The sequence below is a fragment of the Lontra canadensis genome, unplaced genomic scaffold, assembly GCF_010015895.1.
Source record: "Lontra canadensis isolate GAN:19392208 unplaced genomic scaffold, GSC_riverotter_1.0 scaffold223, whole genome shotgun sequence".
Taxonomy (NCBI): Eukaryota; Metazoa; Chordata; class Mammalia; order Carnivora; family Mustelidae; genus Lontra; species Lontra canadensis.
Window position 1 is genome coordinate 647,299 of NW_022631217.1, and position 25,610 is coordinate 672,908.

The following is a 25,610-nucleotide window of genomic DNA, read 5'->3' on the forward strand; positions in this document are numbered from 1 at the left end:
AAGGAATTTAGGCTGGGGATAGACCTGCCTTTTTCTCCTTGGCCCACTCCCTGGGTGAGGTCAAGGGTGCCTGCTCATAACAGGAGGTGACCCTGGTCTGTCTTGCCCTAAGAGCTACATGATGGGATTAGGAGGGAGACAAACCATAAGTGACTCTTAATCTCACAAAACAAACTGAGGGTTGCTGGGAGGAGGGAAGTTGGGAGAGGGGGGTGGGGATATGGACATTGGGGAGGATATGTGCTAAGGTGAGCGCTGTGAAGTGTGTAAACCTGGCGATTCACAGACCTGTACTCCTGGGGATAAAAATATATTATATGTTTATAAAAAATAAAAAAAAAGAGCCACATGAGATGCAGGGATTAAGGGAGAATGTGGACAGAAATTGCATCACATGGGGGAGCTGGCTTCTGTCCTCTTGTAACTAAAATCAGCTTGCTGTTTCCAGCAAAAAAGTGCCAACCCCTAGTAGGGGAGGGGAATGGCAGAAGCAGGGGCTGTCACACTTTGGTGACCATCCCCGTACACACACAGCACACACTCTCACACACACCCCGAAACAAAGCATTCGACAGCGATACCTTATAATCGTGGCTGGCTTCTGAGGCACATGACTCATACAGTAACATGGGGCTCTGAGCTCAGGAAGACTCCCACACTTTGGTTTAATGTTCTGCTGTTGCCATGTTGACATTACTAATAATTTTATTTTTGAGCTTGTGTTTTGCAAGTGAAGTCGGGTGAAATGGTGGAGCTTGCCCGTGAGCAGGTGCAATTCGGGCAGTATGCATGTCTGCTGCCATTTCTTTTCTTTTCCCTTCCTTCCTTCCTTCCTTCCTTCCTTCCTTCCTTCCTTCCTTCCTTCCTTCCTTTCTTTCTTCCTTTCTTTCCAGACTTTTATTTATTTATTTGACAGAGAGAGACATAGCAAGAGTGGGAACACAAGCAGGGGGAGTGGAAGAGGGAGAAGCAGGTTTCTTGCTAAGCAGGGAGCCCAATGTAGGGCTCGATCCCAGGACCCCAGGATCCTGACCTGAGCTGAAGGCAGTTGCTTAATGACTGAGCCACCCAGGCGCCCCATAGTAAAGCAGTAGTTTAACCCCTTTTGATCATAGTAGACCTTCAAGTATTTTTTTTTAAGATTTTATTTTTAAGTAATCTACTCCCAGCATGGGGCTCCAACTTACAACACCCCCATAACCCCCCAACCCTCCCCTAATCAAGAGTCATGTGCTTTACTGACCAAACCAGCCAGGTGCCCTGACCTTCAGGTATGTTTGTATGTATTTTTAAATATTTTATTTATTTATTTGAGAGAGAGAGAGACAGAGATAGCAACAGAGAGCACAAGCGGGGACGAGAGGGAGAAGCAGGTTGTTCATGACATCTCTGATTTTTAAAAAATATTTTATTTATTTTATTTGAGAGAGAGAGAGAGGAGAGTACAAGCAGGGGGAGAAGTAGAGGGAGAGGGAGAAGCTGGATGTGGGGCTCTATCCCAGGACCCTAGGATCATGACCTGAGTCGAAGGCAGATGCTTAATGACTGAGCCACCCAGGAGCCCCTCTGTAGCCATTTCTTGCTGCCCATTTGCATACAGCATTGCTGATGCTCCATGAACACAAAACTCCGGTGGGCCCATGAAGCGGCATAAAGTTCAGCAAGACCGGGGGCCAGGGTGAGGTCAGCATGTCACATCTACAGCTGAGTAAGGTGGGGGATGGGGTGGGGGACCATTGGTGGTGACAAACCAGAGTCCATGCTTTCCTTTCGAACCAGAGCTTGTTTCCAGTGCAGAAAGAAGGCAGGGGAATTCTGGGAACAGGAAGACCAAGGAACCCTAGCACGTCCTGGTGGGTTGCTTTCCTGCATTAGCGGACCACTTATGCTGAAAATAATGACACGGAAGGCAAAGATAAACCCACCCTTTCCCTTTCCTCCATCCTTGCTCACCAGTAAACTGAAGGTAGAGACAGTCGGTGGAATGCATGTGTATCAAGACGGGAAATAACGTTTTGTCCTTGGGATGAGAATAGCAAATCATGATGTGGTACACATGAAACTAATATCATGTTCTATGTCAGTTATACCTCAATAACAAAAAAACAATAACAGAACATTTAGAACATGAAATCAAAACAGTTGAATCAGTTTTGTGTGGTGTACTCACTATTCTGGTAAGAACCAGTACTTAGTATAAATGCAAATATGAGCTACAAAATATGAATTGCAGGTTAGTTAAATGTTTTTACGTTTGCATTTTATTTTGTATTTTAAAAAATATTTTATTTATTTATTTGACAGAATGAGAGAAAGAGAGACAGAGAGCACAAGCAAGGGGAACGGCAGACAGAGGGAGAGGGAGAAGCGGGCTCCCAGCTGAGCACAGAGCCCAATGAAGGGCTCCACCCCAGGGCCCTGGGATCACAACCTGAGCCAAAGGCAGTCACTTAACCGACTGAGCCACCCATGTGCTCCCTTAACATTTGCATTTTGAAACTGCATTGCAGAACATAAAAAGGTCTAGTGAAATTCATGGTAAGAATTTTTAATTTTATTTTTTTTCCTTAGGATAACAAATGGATAAATAGCAAATGAAAAAAAAAAACAAAAAGCTGTGACAAGTCATGCCAGACACTGCAGAAGAAAGGAAAAGCTGAGTGCCTTAAATGCTGCTCATGATCTACGAAATTGATTTCATGACCCCAAAAGCATTGTGATGGGCAGTTGGAAGAACACTGTCCTAGAAATTAGAGGGCCTGGTTACCATTCCCCCAAACATTTTTCTCCTGAGCTAAAGCAAAGGGCTTAACAGCCAGTCTTGGGGTCAAACAGAGGTGGTATTGCCCTTCCCCCTCCCTGGGGCTGAGGATCTGAGATATCAGAAAAGTCCCGCCAGCACCTTCACGAGACTGCTTGATTAATTATTGCCATGGCTTCTTGAACCGATGAGATGGGTAATTTGGTCCCTTAAGGCCTTATACTTATGTCTCTTTGATCTTACCCCAGAAGTCTCTGCAATCCATCAAACTAATGCTTCAATTAAGTTTACCCAAAGCTAATCTAGGTACTAGGTCAAGAAGTCACCCCCGATTGTATTTCCCACCTAAAATCCTGCATGACTCTGTTATCTCAGTAAGATCATTAGACAGGATTTTACAACGAGTGCCGGAGGAAACTGCATTTCTAACACAACTAATACTCCGGTGGTTTGGAGCATATGCATAGTAGTCAATTAGATACAGATACTAATCCCAGTCCTGCTCCTCTCTTGGGCATGTGGCGAGCTTTCTGAGTTTTGATGATCTCATCTGTAAAATGGGAATATTAATACTGACCTCGCAGTGTTGATGTGAGGAGTAAATTAGTTGATGTGGGGGAAGTGCCAAATAGCACTTAGTAAATGATAGCTCTTGTCAACTGTATTTCTAACAGAGAAAAGTCAGTACAGTTATGGAAAGTCCTTACATAACTTTCATCTTGAATTGTTCAGTCCCACCAAAAGGGCCTTTGTGGGGTGCCTGTTCTGTGGTTCTCAGTGGAGGGAGGGGGACTTTGCCCCACTAGGTGATATTTGGCAATGTCCGGAGACATCTTTGGTTGTCACAAGTGTGGGGGAGGTGTTCCTGACATTGAGTGGGTAGAGGCCAGGGATGCTGGTAAACATCCCACCACACACGGTCTGCCCCTCCCCCACCCTAACACACAACAAGGAATGGCCCAAGGCCAAATGTCAGTAGAGCCAAGGTTGAGAAATCTGTAGCATCTATGGGAGAGTGCTCAGCTCCCTCCAAAATTGGATCGCTCCAACCTCTTACCTTCCAAAGTTCCCAGAGCCATCAGAACCCACGGCCCCTGGTGCAGAAGCAAAGGAAAATACCCATCATTATCTGAAAAAGTTATTGAAATGCTTGTCTTTTTTCCCACTGCATGTCTATATGAGTCCTGATTCTCTTTGCATGTTGTAACCAAAACAACATATGGCAACCGATTGAACACAGAAGCCGACATGAGAATCAAGCCGTCTTTTATTATCCTAGACACTAAAGAGAATTTTGAAAATGCAAAACAATGCCATTTTTCTCACGAATTCGTTTTGTTTTGGAAAACGTAAGGTTTCTAAAAAAATTCACCCCCTATCTGGATAGCCATCCCATCTGCGGATCTTCTTCCTGTGAGGAAAGAGATTCTAAATAAGAATCTAGCTGGCTTTTATTGTCTGTTTCCTAGGGATAGGCACAATCTGAGTGAAAATACGTGGATTCCTGGAAAATGTGTCCCTGAAGTGAAAATAAAAATGGAAGCGCATTTCTGTGGACCAGGTTGGAAGATTGTAAGGTTGGGAACTGATGAATCGAAGGGTAAATACGTACGAATGATGGACATTTGAGGTAGAAAATGGGGAGATAAACAAGAGAAAAGTGAATCAAAGGTATGCCTTGCTCTGTAACGAAACTCTAATGAAACTCAGAGCGACAGTTAGCTGCTGGGCAACTACTCAAATGCCCATGAACAGGAGGATGGAGAAAATGCGGGATGTTTTCTTGCAACGGAATGCTACTCAGCCGTGGAAAGGAATGGTCTGCGGTTACACACAACACAGTCTCAACAACGGTATGATGAGTGGAACAAAACAGGCACTGAAGAATATACGCAGTGCGTACATTTTTCAAAGGCCATAAAACTGGGCATGTAGGATCTGTGCCTTTAATCGAATTAAATTTTGCCTCAATGAGAAAAGTAAATTCACAAACCAATGGTTCAACCGTGTTTTGAATCTGTTTGTCACTGATCTCTCCTGCGACGCTCTTCTTTCCAACTGCAGTGGTTGGAGCAAGACTGTCACTGCCTGTGGTCTGTTCTTGTGCATCTGAGACAATCCCCCCCTCCCAGAGTATGTCTAGCCCTACATGTATGTGCCCCTGAGTCCTAACACGGAGCTTCATGTGATGTCTCACTTGCAGAGTACAGAGAGGAGCGGAATAGGGAAAAACACTCCTTTCTCCAGCAAAAACATCCCAACCATCTACTTCTCCCCACCTCCACTAACTACTCCACCCAGAGCATGCTGGGAACCTCCCATGGGGACTCCTTGCTTCTAATCCTGCCGTTCACAGCAGCTTCATCAACCAGATCATACCATTGCCCCGCTAGAAGCTTCCAATGGCTTCCCACGATACTCCGGAAGACGCCTGAGCCCTTCCCTCTCTCCTACAGAACCCCACATGAACTCTTCCCGCCTTCCTCATCAGCCACTCTGCCCTCCTGGCTTGCTTTCAGTTCAAAAGCACCAGGTTCTTTCCTGACTCTGGACAATCACCCAAGGCCATTTCTTCCGCCTGGAAAGCTCATCTTGGTCCCTCTCCAATGGACTAACACACCTTTTGCAAATCTGCTAGAATGCAACCTTCTCAGAGAGGCCTTTTCTGATTCCCCAGCCTGTTGAAGTCTCCTGTTACTCATTATTAGAGCACATCATCTTCTTTTCTTTCATGGAACTTCTCACGGTTTATGGTTACATATTTACTAGTGTATCCATATGCTTAATGCATATATTTCCTACTAGAATGCTGTTTCTCCAGATCCCAGTGTATTCACCAGTAAATATTTGGCGAAAGAATGATTCTTCCCATCCTGCTAATAACCACTTTGAAAGAGTCTTCTGCTGGAGTACTTTGGAGGCTGCTGGGAAGACTGGCCTAATGAGACAGACAAGGAAGCGATCATAGAAGTACTTTGCCCAAGATCGGAAGGGCAGTAGTGCAACAGAGAAGGGCATCTTTTGTTTCAATGACGCCTGGTGATTTGGAGGCAGATGGTCCTAAAATGAGACTCATACTTAGTTGATGTTACAAATACTTCACTAGCGCTGAGTGCTGGGGAAACCACTGACTGAGAACAGGACAGATAGCCCCTGCCTCCCGGAATTCACATTCAAGTGGAGTGAATGACATAAAATGCATAGTACAACATCAAGGCTATGGTAGTAATCCAGGGGTTGAGCTAACGGTGGCTCTTTCGACACCATCTCCACCCCCAACATTAGCAACCTAGCAACAGCTGAGAAATCCCACCCCAGCCTGATCACGTTGTTTCTCTCTGCTGTCTTCCTATGTTAGGCTACATCCTGACCAGGTTACTGCCTTTCCTGTTTTCACTGTGTTTCTCAGCCATGGCTGCACAGTGGGATTGTTTAGGGAGACTTTAGAAATACTGATACGCTGGCTTCCCCTCCACCAAATACTCAGTTTTAATTGTTCTGGTGAGTGGTCGGGACAGGCAGATATTTTCAGTTCCCAAGGTGATTCTAATGTGTAGTTACAAGGTTGAGATATTGCATTAGAAAGATACAGCAAGGGTGGGTGTCTGTGATTTTTTATAAGATTTTTATTTATTTATTTGAGAGAAAGAGTGAGAGAGAGAGAGAAAGAGAGAGAGAAGGAGGAGGAGGAGGAGGAGAAGAGAGAGAGGGAGAAGCAGATTCCTGCTGAGTGAGGAGCCCCAGGTGGGGCTCAATTCCAGGACCCTGAGATCAGGACCTGAGTCAAAGGCAGATGCTTAACTGACTCAGCTACCCAGGTGCCCTGACATCTGTGATTTAAAAAAATATATATTTTATTTGTTTTATTTGTGAGAGAGAGAAAACAAGCAGGGGGAGAGGCAGAGGGAGAAGCAGACTCCCCACTGAGCAGGGAGCCCGATGTGGGGCTCAGTCCCAGGACCCCGGGATCGTGACCTGAGCTGAAGGCAGACACTTAACGGAGCCACCCAAGTGGCCCCGAACATCTGTGATTTTTAACAAGCCCCTGCCCTTGGCTGAAGAGGTCAACCCTTGATGGAGGTTCTCATCTGTGGTCCTCTCAGTGCCTGATTCTGCTGGGGGGCTTGTTGAATGCACACTCCTAAATTCTACACCCAGAATCTGAGATGAGGCCCACAAAGCTGTCTTACCACAGCGTAGAGAACTTCCAGCACTATGTCGAATGGCAGTGGAAAGAGCAGATGTTCTTGCCTTGTTCCCGATCTTATGGGGTTGGGGGAAACATTCATTCTTTTCCCACAAAGCATGATGTTAGCTGAAGGTTTTCTGCAGGTGTTCTTTAACATGTTGTGGAAGTTTTTGAATAGTTTTTAAATTTATTTTTATTTATTTATTTATTTAGGAAGAGGGTGGGAGAAAGGCAGAGGGAGAGAGAGAATCCTAAGCAGTCTCCATGCCCAGTGCAGAGTCCAACACAGGGCTGGATCTCACAACCCTGAGATCATGATCTGAGCTGAAATCAAGAGTCAGACACTAAGCCGACTGAACCACCCAGGCGCCCCTAATAGTTTTTTAAAAAATCATAAATAGCTATTGGATTTTGTCAGATTTTTTTTTCTGCATCGAGTGATAGAATCATATGACTTTTCTTCTTGAGCCAAGGTATTCTTGTGGATTATATTGATTCATTTTTTTAAAGATTTTATTTATTTATTCAACAGAGAGAGATCACAAGTAGGCAGAGAGGCAGGCAGAGAGAGAGAGAAGGAAGCAGGCTCCCCACCAAGGAGAGAGCCCGATGTGGGGCTCGACCCTGGGATCATGACCTGAGCCAAAGGCAGAGGCTTTAACCCTCTGAGCCACCCAGGCGCCCCATATTGATTCATTTTTTAAAAACTACTGAACCAGGGGCACCTAGGTGGCTCAGGTCATGACCTCAGGGTCCTGGGATTGAGCCCCACATCTGGCTCTCTGCTCAGCAGGGAGCCTGCTTCCCCCTCCTCTCTGCCTGCCTCTGCCTACTTGTGATCTCTCTCTCTCTCTCTGACAAATAAATAAAGTCTTTAAAAATTAAAAAAAAAATAAAGTGTGCAATTCTGAGGTTTAAAAAAAAAAAACAACTACTGAACCAGCCTTGCATCTCTGGAGTAAAACTCATTTGGTTACGGGATAGAATTGTTATATTGCTGGATTCTAGTTGCTAATATTTTCTTGAGTATTTTTGCATCTCAGTTCATGAGGGATGTTGGTCTATAGTTTTAGTTTTAGTTTGTTTGTTTTTGCAGTGTCTTTGCTTGGTTTTGTTACTGGAGTAAAACTGACCTCATAAAATGAGTTGAAAAGTGTTCCCCTCTCCTGTAAGATAAGGAGGATTATTCAGGTTAATGGATTGTTCAGTGTTTGGTAAGATCTTTAATGAAACCATCTGGGCCAGGAGATGTCTTTTTAGGGGGATTTAAAGTTACAAATTCAATTTCCTTCATTGTTGTAGTACTATTCGACATTATTTATTTAATAATTGGGTGAGTTTTGGTAGTTTGTGTTTTTCAAGGAATTGGTCCATTTTATCTAACTTCTCTGTGTGTAGGGTTGTCTAGTATTTTCTTTTTATCCTTTCAATGGTTGCAGAGTCTAGTGATGTTCTCCATTTCATGCCTGATGTTAGTTTACTTGTGTCTTCCCTGTTTCCTTTCTTTCTCAGTCTCACTAGAGGTTTGTTAATTTTATATGCTTTTTCAGAGAATCAGCTTCTTCTTCTTCTTTTTTTCTTTAAGATTTTACTTATTTATTTGACGGCGCCTGGGTGGCTCAGTGGGTTAAGCCTCTGCCTTCGGGTCCAGTCATGATCCCAGGATCCTGAGATCGAGCCCCACGTAGGGCTCTCTGCTCAGCAGGGAGCCTGCTTCCCCCTCTCTCTGCCTGCTTCTCTGCCTACTTGTGATCTCTTTCTGTCTGTCAAATAAATAAAAATCTTTAAAAATTTTTATTTATTTATTTGAGAGAGAGAGAGAGAGAGAGAGCAGGAGTACAAGCAGGGGGAGGGGCAGAGGGAGAGGGAGAAGTAGGCTCCCTGATGGGCAGTGAGCCCGATGAGGGACTCGATCCCACGACCCTGGGATCATGACCTGAGCTGAAGGCAGATGCTTCACTGACTGAGCCACCCAGGCATCCTGGGAGAACCAACTTCTTGTTTCATTGCTTTTATGTGATTTTTTTTCTCACTTTCAATTTTATTGAGTTCTGCTTTTTGTTATTTTCCTCCTTTTCCTTGCTTTGGATTTATTTTGCTTTTCTTCTTCTGGGTTCTTTGTTATTTTAGATTTATTTATTTAGTTGAGAGAGAGAGAGAGAGAGAAAATGAGAGTGCGAGTGGGGGGAGGGGCAGAGGAAGAAGGAGAGAATCCTCAAGTAGACTCCCTGCTGAGCGTGGAGCCCTATGTGGGGTTCAAGTCCTTGACCCCGAGATCCTGACCTGCGCTGAAATCAAGAGTCGGTTGCCTGACTGAGCCAACCAGGCGACCCTTCTTTGTCTGAGTTCTTCAAGTGGGGACTTAGATTATTGATTTGATCCTTTTCTTTTCTAACATAAACATTTAGTGCCATAAATTTGCCCTTTAACACTCCTGTAGCTGGGTGTCAGAAATTACATGTTGGATTTTCATTTTCATTCAGTTCAAGGCATTTTAAAATTTTCCTTGAAACTTCTTCTTTCATCTATGGATTATTTAGAAGTGTGTTCTGTAGTTTCCAAGTGTTTCAAAGTGTTCCTGTTAGCTTTCTTTTCCTAATTTCTAGTTTGGTTCCATTGTGGTCAGAGAACAAACTGTGTGCTTCCAATTCTTTGAAATTTATTGAAGTTTGCTGTTATGGCCCCGAGTCTGGTCTATCTTGGTATCACGTGTCACAGGGGCCTGAAAAGAATGTGCATTCTTCTGTTGTTGGAAGGATTATTCTGTAAATCTTGATTAGATCCTTTTGGCTTATGGTTTGGTTCTTCTCTATCTTTGCTGATTTTCTGACTGATTGTTCTGACTCTTTGCTAGGCCTTTGCCACTCCACTCTAGCCGGGGGATGAGGATGCTCTGTGACAGCCTCTTGAAGGTGGGGTCTAGGTTCTATACCATGACTTCACCGGCATGGCTGGGTTGAGGCCATTGTACTTTCTGTGGGGTTTGGCTGGAGTAGAGTGCTTACTGTCTAAAAGGTTCCTTTTTGTTAAGATTTTGTTTATTTATTTGAGATAGAGAGAATGCACACAAGCAGGGGGGAGTACAGAGGAAGAGGCAGGCTCCCCACTGAGCAGGAACCGGATGTGGGACTCCATCCCAGGGCCCTGAGATCATGACCTGAGCTGAAGGCAGATGCTTAATGACTGAACCACCCAGGTGTCCCAGTCTAAAAGGTTTCTGTCTTGCTAGGTTGTCCCTCCCCTTGGCCTTGGGCTAGAGAGAGCTTGGAGGCTTTTCTGTCTGTGTCTTTTGGCATTTGGGATTGCCACCTTCTCCAGCATCCAGTGCAGACAGGATTCACTGCTGTTGAGTTCCATGCGTCCCAAGTTTTCTCCTCCACTTGTTTTTTTTTTTTTTCCTCCACATTCCGTGTCTTCTCGTTTTTTTTTTTTTTTTTTTTTTTTTTTTTTCAGTAAGTAACGTTGAGACTTTTTAGCTGTACTTCGTGGGAGGAGTAGGGGAAAGCACATCTATTTGATCTTTCTGGAAACAGAGGTCTGCAGATCCACTTTGAAATTCAAAATTTGGGGGATTTGAAGATGGCAATGTGAGGCACAGTGGTTCTCACACTTGAGTGTGCATCAGAATTGCCTGGAGAGCTTGTTAAAACACAGTTCACTAGACACACCCCCCAGATACTCAGATTGATTAAATGTGGGTTGGGGCTTAGAAATGTGCCTTTCTGACAAGTCTGAAGGCTCCCCAGACCTTACTCATAGTAGCTCAAAAGTGGAAATAACCCATACGTGCCTCACCTGAAGAATGCATCATCAAAATTCGTTATACCCATACAACAGAACAACATTCAGCCATGGAAAGGAATGAAGTACTGGTTCATGCTACAACACAGGTGAACCTTGAAAACATGTAAAGTGAAAGAAGACAGATACAAGAGGCCACCCACATATTATGATTCTGTTTCTGTGTAATGTCTGAAATAGGCAAATCCATAGAGCCAGAACTTAAACTGGCTCTTAATGGTCGTCAGGGCTGGTGGGATGGGGAAGAAATGGGGAGTGGCTGGTAATGGCCATGGGGTTTCCTTTTGGGGCTGATAAAATGTTCTGGAATTAGACAGTGGTGATGGTTGCAGGATTTTGTGAATGTGCTAAACACCACTGAATTGCACTCTTTAAAAGAATGCATTTTAAGGTTTGTCAAGTCTATCTCAATTAAAACAGATTTCTCTTACGTGACACCCAATATGTTCCAACACCTGGAACAATGCCTCATGCGACGTTACAAATGCAGACAGGAGTCACAGAAATTTGTAAACGTCTAGGTACAGTGTTTATATTTATTTCTGTAAGTCACAAATGTAGTGCCCTAAATTTGTCTGATTAGAAGACTCACCTGAGAGCATGTTAAAAATATAGAGTTCTAGGAGTCCCTGGTTGGTCCAGTGGGTGGAACATGTGACACTTGATCTCAGGGTTGTGAGTTCGAGCCCCATGTTGCATGTAGAAATTATTCTAAAAACTGTATAAAAAAGTTAAAAAATACAGAGAGTTCCAGACCCTTTTGGTGAGGATCTCTGGGTTATAATCAGATTCAGATCTGGGGCAGTGCCTGAATATCTGGGATGATTTTGATGTTCAGCAAGGTTGGCAAACACCATCTCTCTCCTTTTTTTTTTTTAAATAAACTTTCCTTTTTTATTAAATTTTTAAAAGTTGAAGTACAGTTGACACAGAACATTACATGTGTCCCAGGTGTACGACATAGTGATTTGACAAGTCTGGACATTGTGCTGTGCTCACCACAATGAACAAAACACCATCTTAAGTGAAGTGAAGCCACTGAAGGTTTATTCTCTTTTAATTGAGAATTGTTATTTTCTGAAATGTCTTATTGTTTCAGTAGCTTATTAGAATACAGTTAATTTAATCCAAATTTTGATTTACCACACATTTGCCAAAGAGCTCTTCAGTGTCCTTATATGTGAGCTATGTTAAACAACGGGAAATGGGCTGTGTATTTGTAAAGCCCATTTGATGCTGAGTCTAATTATGTCTCTGTAGTTTGTTCCCACAGTTAGCAGATGTGAATTGATGTCAACTGTAGATTCCAACTGCTTGCTCATTGTTTCCTTGTCTTGTTCCTTTTTTCTTTTATCCATGCATAGAACATTTCTAACATTTACATCATTTATGCAGTGTTTCTCAAAATGGAAAATATCTTTCCTGACAGTATTAAATGCAATTTTTAACTATAATGGAAAAAAATTAAAGTTCTCCAGACTTGCGTACTTCCCAGAAAGAACTTCTGGTAATGCCATTTTATTATTTTTTATTATTTTTAAAGGATGTGGGTTTTTTAAAAAGATTTTATTTATTTATTTGACAGAGATCACAAGTAGGCAGAGAGGCAGGCAGAGACAGAGGAGGAAGCAGGCTCCCCACTGAGCAGAGAGCCCAATGTGGGGCTCGATCTCAGAACCCCGGGATCACGACCTGAGCCAAAGGCAGAGGCTTTAACCCACGGAGCCACGCAGGTGCCCCTGTTAATGCCATTTTATATACTTCCAGACACTTTATGCATGTATACAAAAATGGAATTATACTATGCCTTCTGTCTTTTTCACTTGGTGAACATCTCATGACAGTGCTTTCGAGTGCTACCTTGTCTATATTAGTGGCTATATGGTATACAAATTAGACAAGATTAATAGTACCTTGTTTGGGCTAGAGTGTTATGTGGGTGAAAATTGGTCCAGCCCCATTAAAAGGACCATCTTGCATTGCCTATCAATATTTAAATCGTCCACACCCTAGGATCCAGCAGTCACATTTCCAGGACTCCAACTACTTCTATCGAAATGGCACAAGTGCATCAAGACATTTGCACAACAATACACCTTGCGGCACTACTTGGTAGCAAAATGTAGAAACAATCAAATGTTTTTTGATAGGGAAATGGTTAAATAAGTGATGGTGTAATATACTGTGTAACTCTTTTTTTTTAAGATTTTATTTATTTATTTGCCAGAGAAAGAGAGAGGGAGCACAAGCAGAGGGAGAAGTAGCCTCCCCACAGTGCAGGGAGGCTGACATGGGACTTGATGCCAGGACCCTGAGATCATGACCTGAGCCAAAGGCAGATGTTCAACTGACTGAGCCACCCAGGCGCCCCTGCTTTGTAACTTTTAAAATGAATGAATTAGATCTGCATGTGCTGTCATGGAAGGATAACCAGGAAGCAATGTTAGGCAAAAAAGCAAAATGGCAAAAAGAAAAAAAAAAAAGCAAAATTATGGGACATGATGTGTGTTGTGATCCTAATTTTGTAAAAAAAAAAAATGTTTCTTAAACATATCTACTGTATATGTGTATATAACATGTGTATATAACATATATGCACACATCTCTGTGTGTGTATATATTTTTACATACCTAGAATAGGCAGAATACACACATACCTAGAATACACACACACACACACACACACACACACACACACGCATGCACCCCTAGAAAAATGTCTGGAATATAACAGCAAATCTTCATAGTAGTTTCCTTCGGTGAGCGATATGTTCACTTTTTTTGGTATTGTATTGTATTGTAACAAATCTGAATTTATTACAATGAAAAAGCAAAGCATAATATTTGTAAGTATATGTATATATTCAGAATATATGTCTATTTGGAATATATAAGTTGCCGCTGGAATTGTATAATTCCATCTGGAAGCTGTGCTTTTGTGAAAGTTGGCAGTTTTTGAGGAGTTTGAACATGATTCGGGCTGGGCTTTAGTTTCATCTGGGGAGACAAGCACCAAGGGAAAGGACAGATGGCAGAGACACCCTAGAAAGGAAAATCTATAGGACCTAATAATGACTCATTGTATGCAAATGGAGAGCTCAGTCACTGAAAGAACCTGGGGATACCAATTGCTTGCATAGGGACGCTAGAGGAGGAATTTTTAAAATTTTATTTTATTTTATTATTATTTTTTTAAAGTAAGCTCCATACTCAACATTAAAACCCTGAGATTAAGAGTCACGTGCTCTACCGACTGAGCCAGCCAGGTGCCCTACTAGGGGAGTAATTTTGAAGGGGAAATTGTAGCTTCAGCGTCTAGATAGATGTGTCAGTTATCTGTTGAAGCAAAGTAAGTTCTTCCAAAACTTAGTGGCTTAACTTAACAATAATCACGTATCATCTGTATGGTTTCTGTGAGTGGGAAATTCAGACGAGGCACAGTAAAGGAAACTTGTTTCTACCTCGTGATGTTTGCACCCTCAGCTGGAAGATCCAGAAGCCAGGAGCTGGAATCATCTGATGGCTTTTCTCACTCATGTGTCTGAAGATCGATGCTGGTGTCGGCTGGGCCCTAGCTGGGACTTTCTGCCAGAATGCCAACATGTGGCCTCTTTGTGTGGCCTGGCTTCCTCACAACATGGTGACTGAGTTCCGAGAATGAGCATCCTGACAGAATGAGAGAGAGAGAGAGAGTGCGTGAGCGTGCGTGTGTGGGATAGGTCCAGGTAGAAGACATATTGCCTTATGACCTTGCCTTGGACGTCTTCCAGCACTACTGCATGCCATTGGCCAGTGCAGCCACAAGCCCACATCCCTGGATTCAAAGGCAGAAAGCATAGACCTCAGCTCCAGTGGGAAGAATATTAGCCATGTTATAAGAGCACATGGGTGAGAGCCATACGTGTGGCTATCTTTGGAAAATACAATCTCTCAGACCTACATCATACCTTGAGGTGAATTAGAATATTAATGTCTCAATGGATTATCACTTTCAGAGAGATCTGTATTTAACTATGGACCCCAGTAGTCCCCCATGCCTTGACCTAAATGAATAAGTCACTAAACATGGGAAGGCTACCTCATTAAATGTGGGAGGCATGATTGAGGAAGAGTGTTTTAGTCTAATAGAAAAGAATTAATATAAAAATAAAAAAGACTCACAGGTCTTGAACATGGCATAGAAGGTTCTCTATGATCTGGCCCTTGCCCAGTTCTTGGGTTCAATATTCCAATTATTCCTAGACTCACCCCCTAAATACAAGGTATGCCAAATTTCTAGAAGTTCATCAAACATACTATCTTGGGTAGGGTTCCCCAGAAGCAGAGCCTGAGTGAAACAAGGATCTGGGCGATTGTAATTTACTGTGGGAAAGATCTCAGAAGAAAGAGAATGATGGAAACACCATGGGGCGGGGAATGGGGCTAAGCAAGGATGTGGTCTCATTTGGCTCTGGCTCTGGCCAGATCCCAGATCACTGTGAAGTGCGAATGACACCACGAGGTGATCCCATTCTAAGGCAAGGGGACTGTGTCCATCCATCATTGGCTGCAGGTTGGAGGAGGGGAGGCAGGCAGGCTGCCCACGTGGCATGGTGCCTAACCTCTGGGCCAACGTGGCTCTCACCCCTCAGGGTAATTTTCCAGAGAAGGGAGAGAGGCTGAGAGCCTTTAGCAGCCCATGGTCACAGCAGCTGTGGGATTGGTGCACCGACCACGTCAAGGGCCATCATGCCCATTAACCCATTATTCCGAAGGGGGTAGCACAGCTCTGCTGTCAAGAGTTCTTCCGTCCCCAGTAGTAGGAGGGAAAATGGAAAATCTAGTTAATATATTTGTGAAAAATTAAGTTATTTAAGACAAACAAAGTGGCTGTAGGACTTCTCCCTCCATCTAAGTACAAATACTGTCTTACTACTGGTGCATTTTGAGGAATATGTTTTAACATGGTTTAGATATTGTTGATTTAAAAAAAATAGTGGGGGGCGTCTGGGTGGCTCAGTCAGTTAAGTGTCTGCCTTCGGCCCAGATCATGATCCCGGAGTCCTGGGATTGAACCCCCGTGTTGTGCTCCCTGCTCAGCACTCAGCTTCTCCCTCTCCCTCTGCCTGCTGCTCCCCACGCTTGTGTTAGCTCTCTCTCACTCACTCTCTCCCAAATAAATAAGTAAAATCTTTTTAAAAAGTGTTATGATGAGAAGGGAAAAATGATGACATCTTTGCTTTAGCAGGAAAAGAAGTAGTTTCTTTAAGTGGATATGGCTGGTGTAAGCCGTTGAAGAATTTGTCACGGCCCTAATTCCACCCCCCCAGGGGTCAAAAAGGGAAACTAAAGGTATGCCAGTACTATTGGCTCCTTAGATGCCAAGGGCCCAAATGGAGGGATAAGGAGGGAGATGAACCGGAGTAATGTCTATAAGGTAAAAGCTCCCTGGGACTCAGTGGCTTGGGGAACATGAGGAAGGGCAGAGGGGGAGGGCTCCGGCTTGCTGGGGGCAGGGGTGGGGGGTGGGGCTGGCTTCCCTGCTGTTGGGCTTGGGCTCCCTGTGGCTGGGGATGCTCCGGCCTTGCGAGTTTCTGACTGAGGTTCCATTCGATGGGGGAATGGGGTGGTGGCCCCAGGGCGGTGAGGTGGAAGGAGGGGAACACCACAGAAGATCCCAGGACCTCAACCCCAGAGGATCCTAATGCCCTGACTGGTGACAGGAAGTTACCCAAATGGCAAAACCCCCTGGGGAGCTTGTCTGGGGGCTGCCCTGGGCCAAATTTCATCACCGGCTATTTTTACTTTTAGCTTCTGCCACCTCTCAGAGTAACCGGGTCTAAAAATGTCTGTCCGACTTGCTGCATCTGAGCCCAGGGCAGAAGAGAGCTGCTGACAAGGACTGTGCTAGGCCCCTGCGCCAGGCCACCCGCTGGCCTGGATTGGCAGAGGCCTGTATCACAGACGCCCCTGGCTTACCTCACTGCCCTCCTGCCATCAGGTTTCACAAAGAAGTTTCCTGGGGCCCCGGGTAAATCAGCAGGCAGCAGGAGGCAGATCACAGCAATGCCACGACCTCATAGGATGGGTTCTCACAGGCCAGGCTTTCGGGGGTGAGAGGCCAGTCTCCAGGCCGGTGGTGTTGCCCGGGGCGGGTGGACGGCTCACACCTTCCTCTCTCCGGCTCTCTGCTCATCCCTTCTCATCCCCTCTTGTCCCTGCAGAGTGGGGAAGGAGTGCTCCGGCTCTGGCCTCCAACAGCTGACCAGCTGAGGGCCTGCGGTTTCCTACCCCGGCACCATGCTTTGAATAGGCCTCCCCTCGTAGGACTGCTGACCTGAGGTGAGGTGTGCAAAGCACCAAGCACCTTGCCTGCCACGTCGTTACTGCTTACAAAATGAAGCGCCCACAACTTTGATGTATTCCCCCCAAAGCTGCCAGAGTGGGGCAGTGTCTCCTCCCTCATAGGCTTATTTTTATACTTTCCTAGGCCAGCTTGCCTCCTACTTATACTCGGGTGTCCCTCCTTTATTTTCTCCACAGCATTGGTCTCGTGCACTAGATATGCACTTGTTTATTTATTTTCCATTCCTGAGGGCAGGGATTTTGGTCTTTCTTGTCCTCTGATGTCTGTCTAGCTTCTGGAGCAATGTCAGGTGCATAGTAGATGTTTAATAAACATTTATTGGCTGAGCCTCCCCCCTCCCCCAAGTGTGCCTCTCTTCCTTCATGCCCAGTCTCAGTGTGTGGCCCCACAGTGGCCCTAGTGCTCAAGCGACAACACTGGTCCTCCTCTGCTCCTTTCTCTTCCTCACCCTCACATTCAATCAAGGGATAAGACCTGATTATCCTACCACCTAAGGGTCCCTGGAACGCATGCACTTCCCCTCACAGCCTTGTTAGCATGACAGCCTGACCCAGCTAGAATAAAGAAAGAGACCTCTAATTTGTCTCCTGGATTCCATGTTTGACCTCATCTGACCCATCCTTCAAGCTGAAGACAGAATGATGATACTCAAATGCAATCCTTCAATGGTGCCTCACTGCTCCCGGAATGAAAGTCCGACTCCCCCCACAGGGCCTACCAGGCTCCACCAGACCCCACGCATTCTGGCTCTTGCTCACGTCTGCAAGCCCATTTCCAGCCACTACTGTCTCCATCCTGCTTTCCCTCCCTCCTTCCCCTTTAATACACAACTTTCCCCCCCTATTTTTTCCTACTGGGGCTCTTTCAATGTCACTCGCCATCTTGCTCACCTCATCGTTCCCTGACGAGAACACTTTCCCTAGCCCCCTTGTACCGTGCCTCACCTCCACCCGCCCTCCTCCAAGCTACTTTGTTTCTTGTGTGTCAGTTTCAAAGTCAGGTCCTCAGGAAGCCTTCTCTGTGTGTCCCCCTGACCTCCCCATGCCCTCTAGAGCGTATGCGCCTTCTCGTGGGCCCATGACACCATGCTTTGCCTCTCTCCCAGCACTTCATAAACACCGCATCCACTCTTCTGATCATTTTCCCCACTAGAATGTCCTCTGCATGGGCATGGACTCTACCTGTTGTTGCTTTGGTTTAACACCTACCTAGAGCTTACCCTGTGCTAAGCCCTTCTAGAAACTCTTTACAAATATTCATTCATTTGCTCCTTGTAACAGTCATACGAGGCACAACTTTTATTACCATTCTCCAGACAACGAAGCTGAGGCAGAGAGAGGTCAAGTAGCTTGCCCAGGGTCACAGAGCTAGCCAACGGCAGAGCTGGGATTCGAACCCCCAGATCTAAGCTCTGAGCTCCTACAATAGACCATTTCCCTTGTTCACCAAAGGATTCTTGTTACCTGCCATATAGCACACACGACCAAGAAATATTTGGAAAAAAGAAAGAATGCATGAGCACCAACAGGGGAAATAGCCAAGTCTTCTGTGGGGCAGTGGGGGGAGGGAAAAGAGGTAGCCGCAGACTGAGAATGCCAGTGAGTTTAGGAGTCTCAAGAGTTTGAAAGCAAGTCATCCAAGGGGTAAGGAAGACGCTGATAGAAGTGGCAGGCGATGAAAGAAATGCTGGCCCGGGAGGGGGAGCTCAGAAAGGCAGGTGACAGAGAGCTCCTTAGTGGACAAAGGAAAATATAGAACAGACCGTTAGATCTGGCCAGGAGCTGGCCCCTGGGGACTTTGGGGCAGTTTCCAAAGAGTGCCGGGGAGAGAGAGCAGACCGCTTGGTCCAGCCAAGGAGGAAGCGGGAGTGAGAGCAGCCCGACAGATCTTACTCCCCTCTGAGCCATGACCAGCGGAACTCAGGAACAGGGTGTAATCAGGTTAAGCAAGGTCTTTTTGTCAAGATGCCAAGGTGATTAGGGCCCGCTTAAAGGCAAGAGGTAACAAATCTTTGGAAAGCAAGAAGTCAGACCAGCTATCCCCAAAACAAAGGTGGACTGCACCACCATACCATGGCCAATGCCAGGAAATATAAACATGGGACAAAGCGTGCTAACAGTTGGCGTGGAGGGATTGAAGGCCAGGAGGGCAGTGTTTGGAGGAACTTTTATCCGAAAGCTGTCTGGTAACCCCAGACATGAGGTAGAAGGGTCTGGAACGGAGAGAGTATGGTGAGGCATTAAAGTGAATTGATTTAGAGGCTTCTGGTGAACGAAAAGCAGATAAAGGGCAGAGACATGAAGAGGGAAGCGGAAACTATTTTCAAGAGCTAGCGAGTTCAAAAACATGAGAAAAGCCAAAAGAAGACAGGATGGTTAGTGCAAGTCATAGGGCCGCCATGAACAAAGCATCCTGTTACCTGGCCAGAGGCCTGGCGGCAAAAGTGGGCCTGAGACTGGCAAGCAGGCAGGGAGAGGATTTGGCTGAGGGAAACAAAGAGTGAGCAGTGGCCCAAGGAAGAATCATTGCAAAAGGAAGCCTGAGTAGAACCACAGGGAAGCTGCAGGGTTTTTGGTTGGTTGGTTGGTTTTCAGGCAGGGTGAGGATCATCAGCTCAAGGGCTTGGCCCAAAAAGGGCTCACTGGTGCCCAAATCCCAAAGGGACAGGGAGCTGTCCTGCTTCAGTGGAGGGTGGCAGGCAGAGGCCAGTAAGTCAGGCCCAGGAAGACAACCAAAGAAGGGACAGCCAGTAATTTCTTTCAACAACCATTTGCTGAGCCTGTGCTCTGTACCTGTCCTTGGTTATAGGCTCTGGCTGCTCCCCAGGACTTGACATTCCAGAAGGAGGCAAAGCCAAGGCACACATTAACCTATAATGTGAGGGGGCTGATTGTCCGGAGAGGAAAAAACAGGAGAAAGGGCCCGCGCGGCGGGAGTTAGGGTTGGTGTGTGCCAAAGAAATGCTATAAAGGTGTCTACGCTCGCTCAAACATGACACGACGGTTATTTTCCTCCAGGGAGTAGGAAGAGAGGTTTCATGCTGAGGGCTAGGGGTTTGGTTTGATCTAGAGAAGCCAATAAACCCGCTAGATGGTTATTTTTTTTTAAATATATATTGTCACTTTTGTGTTTTATAATGAGACACAGACAATTTTCAGATTCTATATTTACATCATTTCGATTCCATTTGCCCTTATGTGGGGAAAGATCAATAATGTGCCCTGGTAGGGGAGAAAACATAACCATGAAAAGGCGTTTACCTGCACAGCGAGCAGCACATCCTAAGGGAGGTCCTGTGGAGCCTGCTTGCCCTCAGCCTCGGGAGCCCGTCCTGACCAGAAGTATGTGCGTTTCCCCAGTACCCGTAAAGCATTTCCGAAAACTGCTTCAACGGCAGTCACCTGGGGGGATTGTTTGTGAAGAGTTTGTATGTCATTTAAAAAATATTTTTATTTATTTTTTATTATTATGTTCAGTTAGCCAACATATAGTAAGTACATCATTAGTTTTTCATGCAGGGTTCAACGATTCATTATTTGCATATAACACCCAGTGCTCATCACATCACCTGTCCTCCTCAGTACCTGTCACCTGGGTACCCCACCCCCACGCCCACTTTGTATGTCATTTTGTAACGTAATCTCTTGCCTGATGGTACAAGTAGGGCACACTCATTGTAGAAAAGTTGGGGGGAAAGCAAAAAGAAGATTTTTTGTGTCATCTCAAAATGCCATTGATGAACTGGGACATAGCTCTATCTATCTACCTACCTATATAATATAATATAATATAATAATATAAATATATATAATTATAAATAATATAAATATTTATAATTAAATTAATTTATTATATTTATTACTATAGATAACTGTTTTCATATAGATACAAATGTATAAATAAGGAGTGTGATATGCCCCAATTAATAAATGATATTTATATATTATATCAGTATATTTAAAATATATTATATTATAAAATATATTAAAATGTATAATATAAAATATATATAGGATATAAATATATATATTATATATATATAATATATAGGATATAAACTCCTAATAGGAAATCTTTATTTTTTTAACTTTTTAAATTTTTTTCCTTTTTAAAAAATTTAAATTTAAATTCATTCAGATACAGTGTTCAGTGGTTCATCAGTTGCATATAATACTCAGTGCTCATCACATCACATGCCCTCCTTAATGCCCATCACCCAACTACCCCATCCGCCCACCCACCTCCCCCTTCTGTAACCCTCAGTTTGTTTTCCAGAGTCAAGTGTCTCTCATGGTTTGTCTCCGCCTCTGATTTCTTCCCATTCAATTTTCCCTCCCTTCCCCTGTGATGCTCTGTGCTATTTCTTTTATTCCACATATGAGTGAAACCATATAACTGTCTTTCTCTGCTTGACTTCTTTCACTCAGCATAATCTCCTCCAGTCCCATCCATGTCGATGCAAAAGTTGGGTATTCATTTCTGATGGCTGAGTAATATTCCATTTTGTATATGTACCTTATCTTCTTTATCCATTCATCTGTTGAAGGGCATCTAGGCTCCTTCCACAGTTTAGCTATTGTGGACATTGCTGCTCTGAACGTTGGGGTGCATGTGTCCCTTCTTTTCACTACATCTGTATCTTTGTGGTAAATACCTAGTAGTGCAATTGCTGGGCCATAGGGTAGCTCTATTTTTGACTTCTTGAGTAACCTCCATACTGTTTTCCCATACTGTTGCATTCCCACCAACAGTGTAAGAGAATTCCCCTTACTCCACATCCTCGCCAACATTTGTTGTTTCCTGTCTTGTTAATTTTAGCCATTCTAACTGGTATAAGGTGGCATCTGGCGAAACGTGGTATCATAGATAAGGAGTATGATATGCCTCAATTCACAAATGACATTTATATATTATATCAATTTATTATAAAATATATTAAACTGCATAATACAAAATACATTACATATATATTATATAAACTCCTAATAGGAAATATTGTTTTAAAAGACTTATTATTTGCTTTAGAGAGAGAGAGAGAGAGAATGCGTGTATGTGAGTGGGGGAGGGACAGAGGGAGAGGGACAGAGAGTCTCGAGCAGACTCTCCACTGAGCACAGACCCTGGCTCAGGGCTCTATCTCACCACGCTAAGAACATGAACTGAAGTCAACAGACGGATGATCAGGCATCCCCTTAATGGAAAATCTTGTATTCTTCAACCAAAGCATAGTCTAAGCAACCAATCAACCCCATGCATTGATCTCATGGGCTGAAAGTGGCATATTATTACTTGGAGTTGACTCTAACTAAAACTGTGAGCTAGGCAGAATTTGTTTCTAGATAATAATCCCACCCCCATCTAATGTTAGGCAGAATTCATAGATGACCCCCAAGACCCTCCTTCTGACTGAGTTTAGAAGCAGATTCTTTCCCAGTCAAATCTCCAGATGAAAACCCAGCCTGGCCCACATCTTGACTGTGGTCTTTGAGATTGAACAGAGATCCCTGAGTCATGGCCAGTGTCAGGTAATAAACACACATGTTGTTCTGAGCTGCTGACTCTGTGGTAATTTGTTACGATGCCCCACCCGGTGCTGTGCTTTTAGTTCCCTGGCTCATGTAGACACTGCCCTTGTCCAACCATATTTGTGTCGGAATGGAAATGGAAACTTCTAGTGCCTTTTTCATCCTGATTTCCTCATTAATTCCCACTGGGGGTATCCCACCACACTGCCCTGAAATGCCCAAGCATATTACTATCACTGGCTGAATTTTTGTTCACACTATTCCTTCCGACCCGGAATCCCTCCCTTCTGCCTCTGTGCCCTATCCACGAAACCTTCTGAACTTCTAGACCATTGGACCATTGTCTCTGTTGCACTTTTTACTTGCATTGGTTGTTTGTCCCTGGTTCAAATACTGCCATGTGGCCTCTTCTGAAATCTTATTTTTCTGAAAATGTTATTGAGTGTATATGTAGGTATATGTATGTGTGTGTGTGTGTGTGTGTGTGTATACACACACTATATATATTACAAAGAATATATGAAATGGTAAGCTCATGGAAGATCAAGGATTCCATGTTGTTTATAACACACTGCTGGGAATCACACCTCCATATTTAAAAGTTGTGTTACGTGAAGTAGACAGCCAAGTGTGGTTGGCCCTTCCTGAGCCTCTCCACAGAGCCAGACCTGAGAATATTCATTTTAAAAAATATTTTATTTATTTATTTGACAGAGAGATAGAGCCAGAGAACGCAAGCGGGGGTTGGAGGTGGATGGCAGAGGGAGAGGGAGAAGCAGGCTCCCCTCCTTGCTGAGCAGGGAGCCCATTGAGGGGCTCAATCCCAGGACCCTGGGATCCTGACCTGAGTCAAAGGCAGACACTTAACCATTTGAACCACCCAAGCACCCTTATTTTATTTTTAAAAATATTTTTATTTATTTATTTGAGAGAGAGTGAGCACACAAGCAGGAGGGAGAGGCAGAAGGAGAGGAGAAACAGATTCCCCACCTAGCAGAGAGCCCAGTGATGGAGGGGGGCCTGGGTCCCAGGACCCTGAGATCATGACCTGAGCCAAAGGCAGATGTTTAACTGACTGATCCCCCCAGGTGCCCCATCCCCTTTTAAAAGAAAATATTCCTCATTGTTGCCCTAATTCCGGCAAGCTGCACTTTCCCTTATTGAAAATTGAATATAATGCCATCTACCATAATTGTTTCAAAGATTAAATAAAGCTAATGTAGGTACCTGGCACTTCATAGGTGCTCAATAAACGTGAGCTGAATCACAATGTAGGTTGGCAAACCTCCCATGTGTAAAGGCTGTGCAGACGCAAGCATGGGTGGAATTATCACTGGCAGGGCAATACTTAAAAAAACTCCTTGAAACCGAAGAAGCTTGCACATTCAAAAGGCCGGTTTAGGTAACTTGTGTTTAAGCTTTAGTTTTCTTTCTGAGTGGATATACGTGGAATGCAAGGCCAGCAACCGCCTTACAAATACGGATCAAGAGTGGGGAGGCATCGGAAGGAATGCGAGTAGGACTTGCCAGGAAAGAAGTTTGTGCTTCTGAAATGTTTTGGTCTTAGCCACTGGCAGGATTGATCGATTGCAGTTAGAGCGTCTTCTGGGCAGCCTGTCCAAGCATCTGCTTCTGTAGTGCTGCGCAACTGTTGCTCAAATTCACTCTCCCTTTCGAATCGTCATCTCTGAAGAGCCAGCGAAAATCCCTTCAAACCACCCCAAGTATCCTGACAGCTTTCAAGTCCTTTAAAGGAGGGTCCTTAACATTCCCCCTTACCCCCTGCCTGGGTTCAAACTTCAACTCCCAGGGTTCGCCAAAGTCCCTCCCCTTGCCCTGTCATCTAATGAATATGCAAATACCACATAATTGGCAGCCAATGGCGTGGGTTCTGGTCACATGGTGCCCATGGTAGGTGAGCGGACAGAAGTTGTGTGTGGGTGAACAGAGACAGCTCTCAGTCTGGGGCGAGCGCTTGAGTGAGCGTGGACGGATGCTTGGGCAGTAGTCCCTGCGGCGGCGGCGGCAGTAGTGGTGGCAGGGGAGGGGAAGGGGGAGGGCCCCGAGGGCTACACACGCTCACACTTTCAAGTTCCCTCGGAGGGAGAGGAGGTGGGGCTGCAGAAAGAGGAGGCCCGGAGCAGTTCCATCCGTCCCGTCCCGTCTCCCCCTTTTCCTCTTGCTCCCTGCACCCTGGCTCTGCGAGAGTTGAGGGTTCGGGTGGTAGTCCGCGGCAGTGAGGGCAAGAGGGTCAGGAGAGTGGGCAGCGGAGCCAGGGGTGCGGGGGAAGATGCCCATCCTGCTGTTCCTCATAGACACGTCCGCCTCTATGAACCAGCGCACTGACTTGGGCACCTCCTATTTGGACATTGCCAAAGGCGCTGTGGAGTTATTCTTGAAGGTAAAGGGAGGGGAGGGGAGAGCTGGGAAGAGCTCCTGAGGGATGGGGGTGGTGGTGGATCTAGGTGCTTCTGTAACGTTCGTATCGCCCCCTCCTCCCTCCTTCCCTTCGCGGCCCCCTCCGTCATCCCTCGTCACGCAGCTGCGCGCCCGGGACCCGGCCAGCCGCGGAGACAGGTACATGCTGGTCACCTACGACGAACCCCCGTACTGCATCAAGGTAAAGGGGCCATCGAGGGCGTGGGCGGGCGGGAAGTGGGAGCCAGGCGCCCGGGGCTGCCGCCCCCTGCCCCCGCCCGAGGCGGTGCTGCGGTGCCCGGCGGGGCGCGCGGGCCGGTCGGGGGCGCGCGGAGGGCTGGCGGAGCAGCGGCGGCGCCCGGGGCCGGGACCAGGGGACGCGGGAGGGGCGGCCGCAGGGCAAACGGCTGGAGGGGGCGCCGCCGAGCTGGTGGCGGCGCCGACCGCAGCGGCCTCGGAACATGGCGGACATTTTGCTTTTGTATGAGCCAGAGAGGGAGACTGAGGGCGCTGCTGAGATGGAGGGGAGGGAGGGGAGGGGAAGGAGGGCCCGAGACCCGGAGGGAGGCC

General features: G+C 45.5%; 1 protein-coding gene across 9 annotated transcripts in view; it reads left to right on the top strand.

Annotated features, from left to right (window-relative positions):
• Nucleotides 1-24,582: 24,582 nt before the first annotated feature.
• INTS6L (integrator complex subunit 6 like) overlaps nt 24,583-25,610 on the top strand; it is a 53,422-nt gene continuing 52,394 nt past the window's right edge. For 6 of the 9 annotated variants that reach the window (XR_004381601.1, XR_004381600.1, XM_032849313.1 and 3 more), the window contains exons 1-2: nt 24,608-25,023; nt 25,165-25,242. Coding sequence is in view for 7 of the 9 variants with exons in the window: in XM_032849313.1 (XP_032705204.1) it covers nt 24,913-25,023; nt 25,165-25,242 (189 nt within the window). In the remaining 2 variants the exon portion in view is untranslated. The other 3 variants (XM_032849316.1, XM_032849320.1, XM_032849315.1) reach the window with 2 other exon arrangements.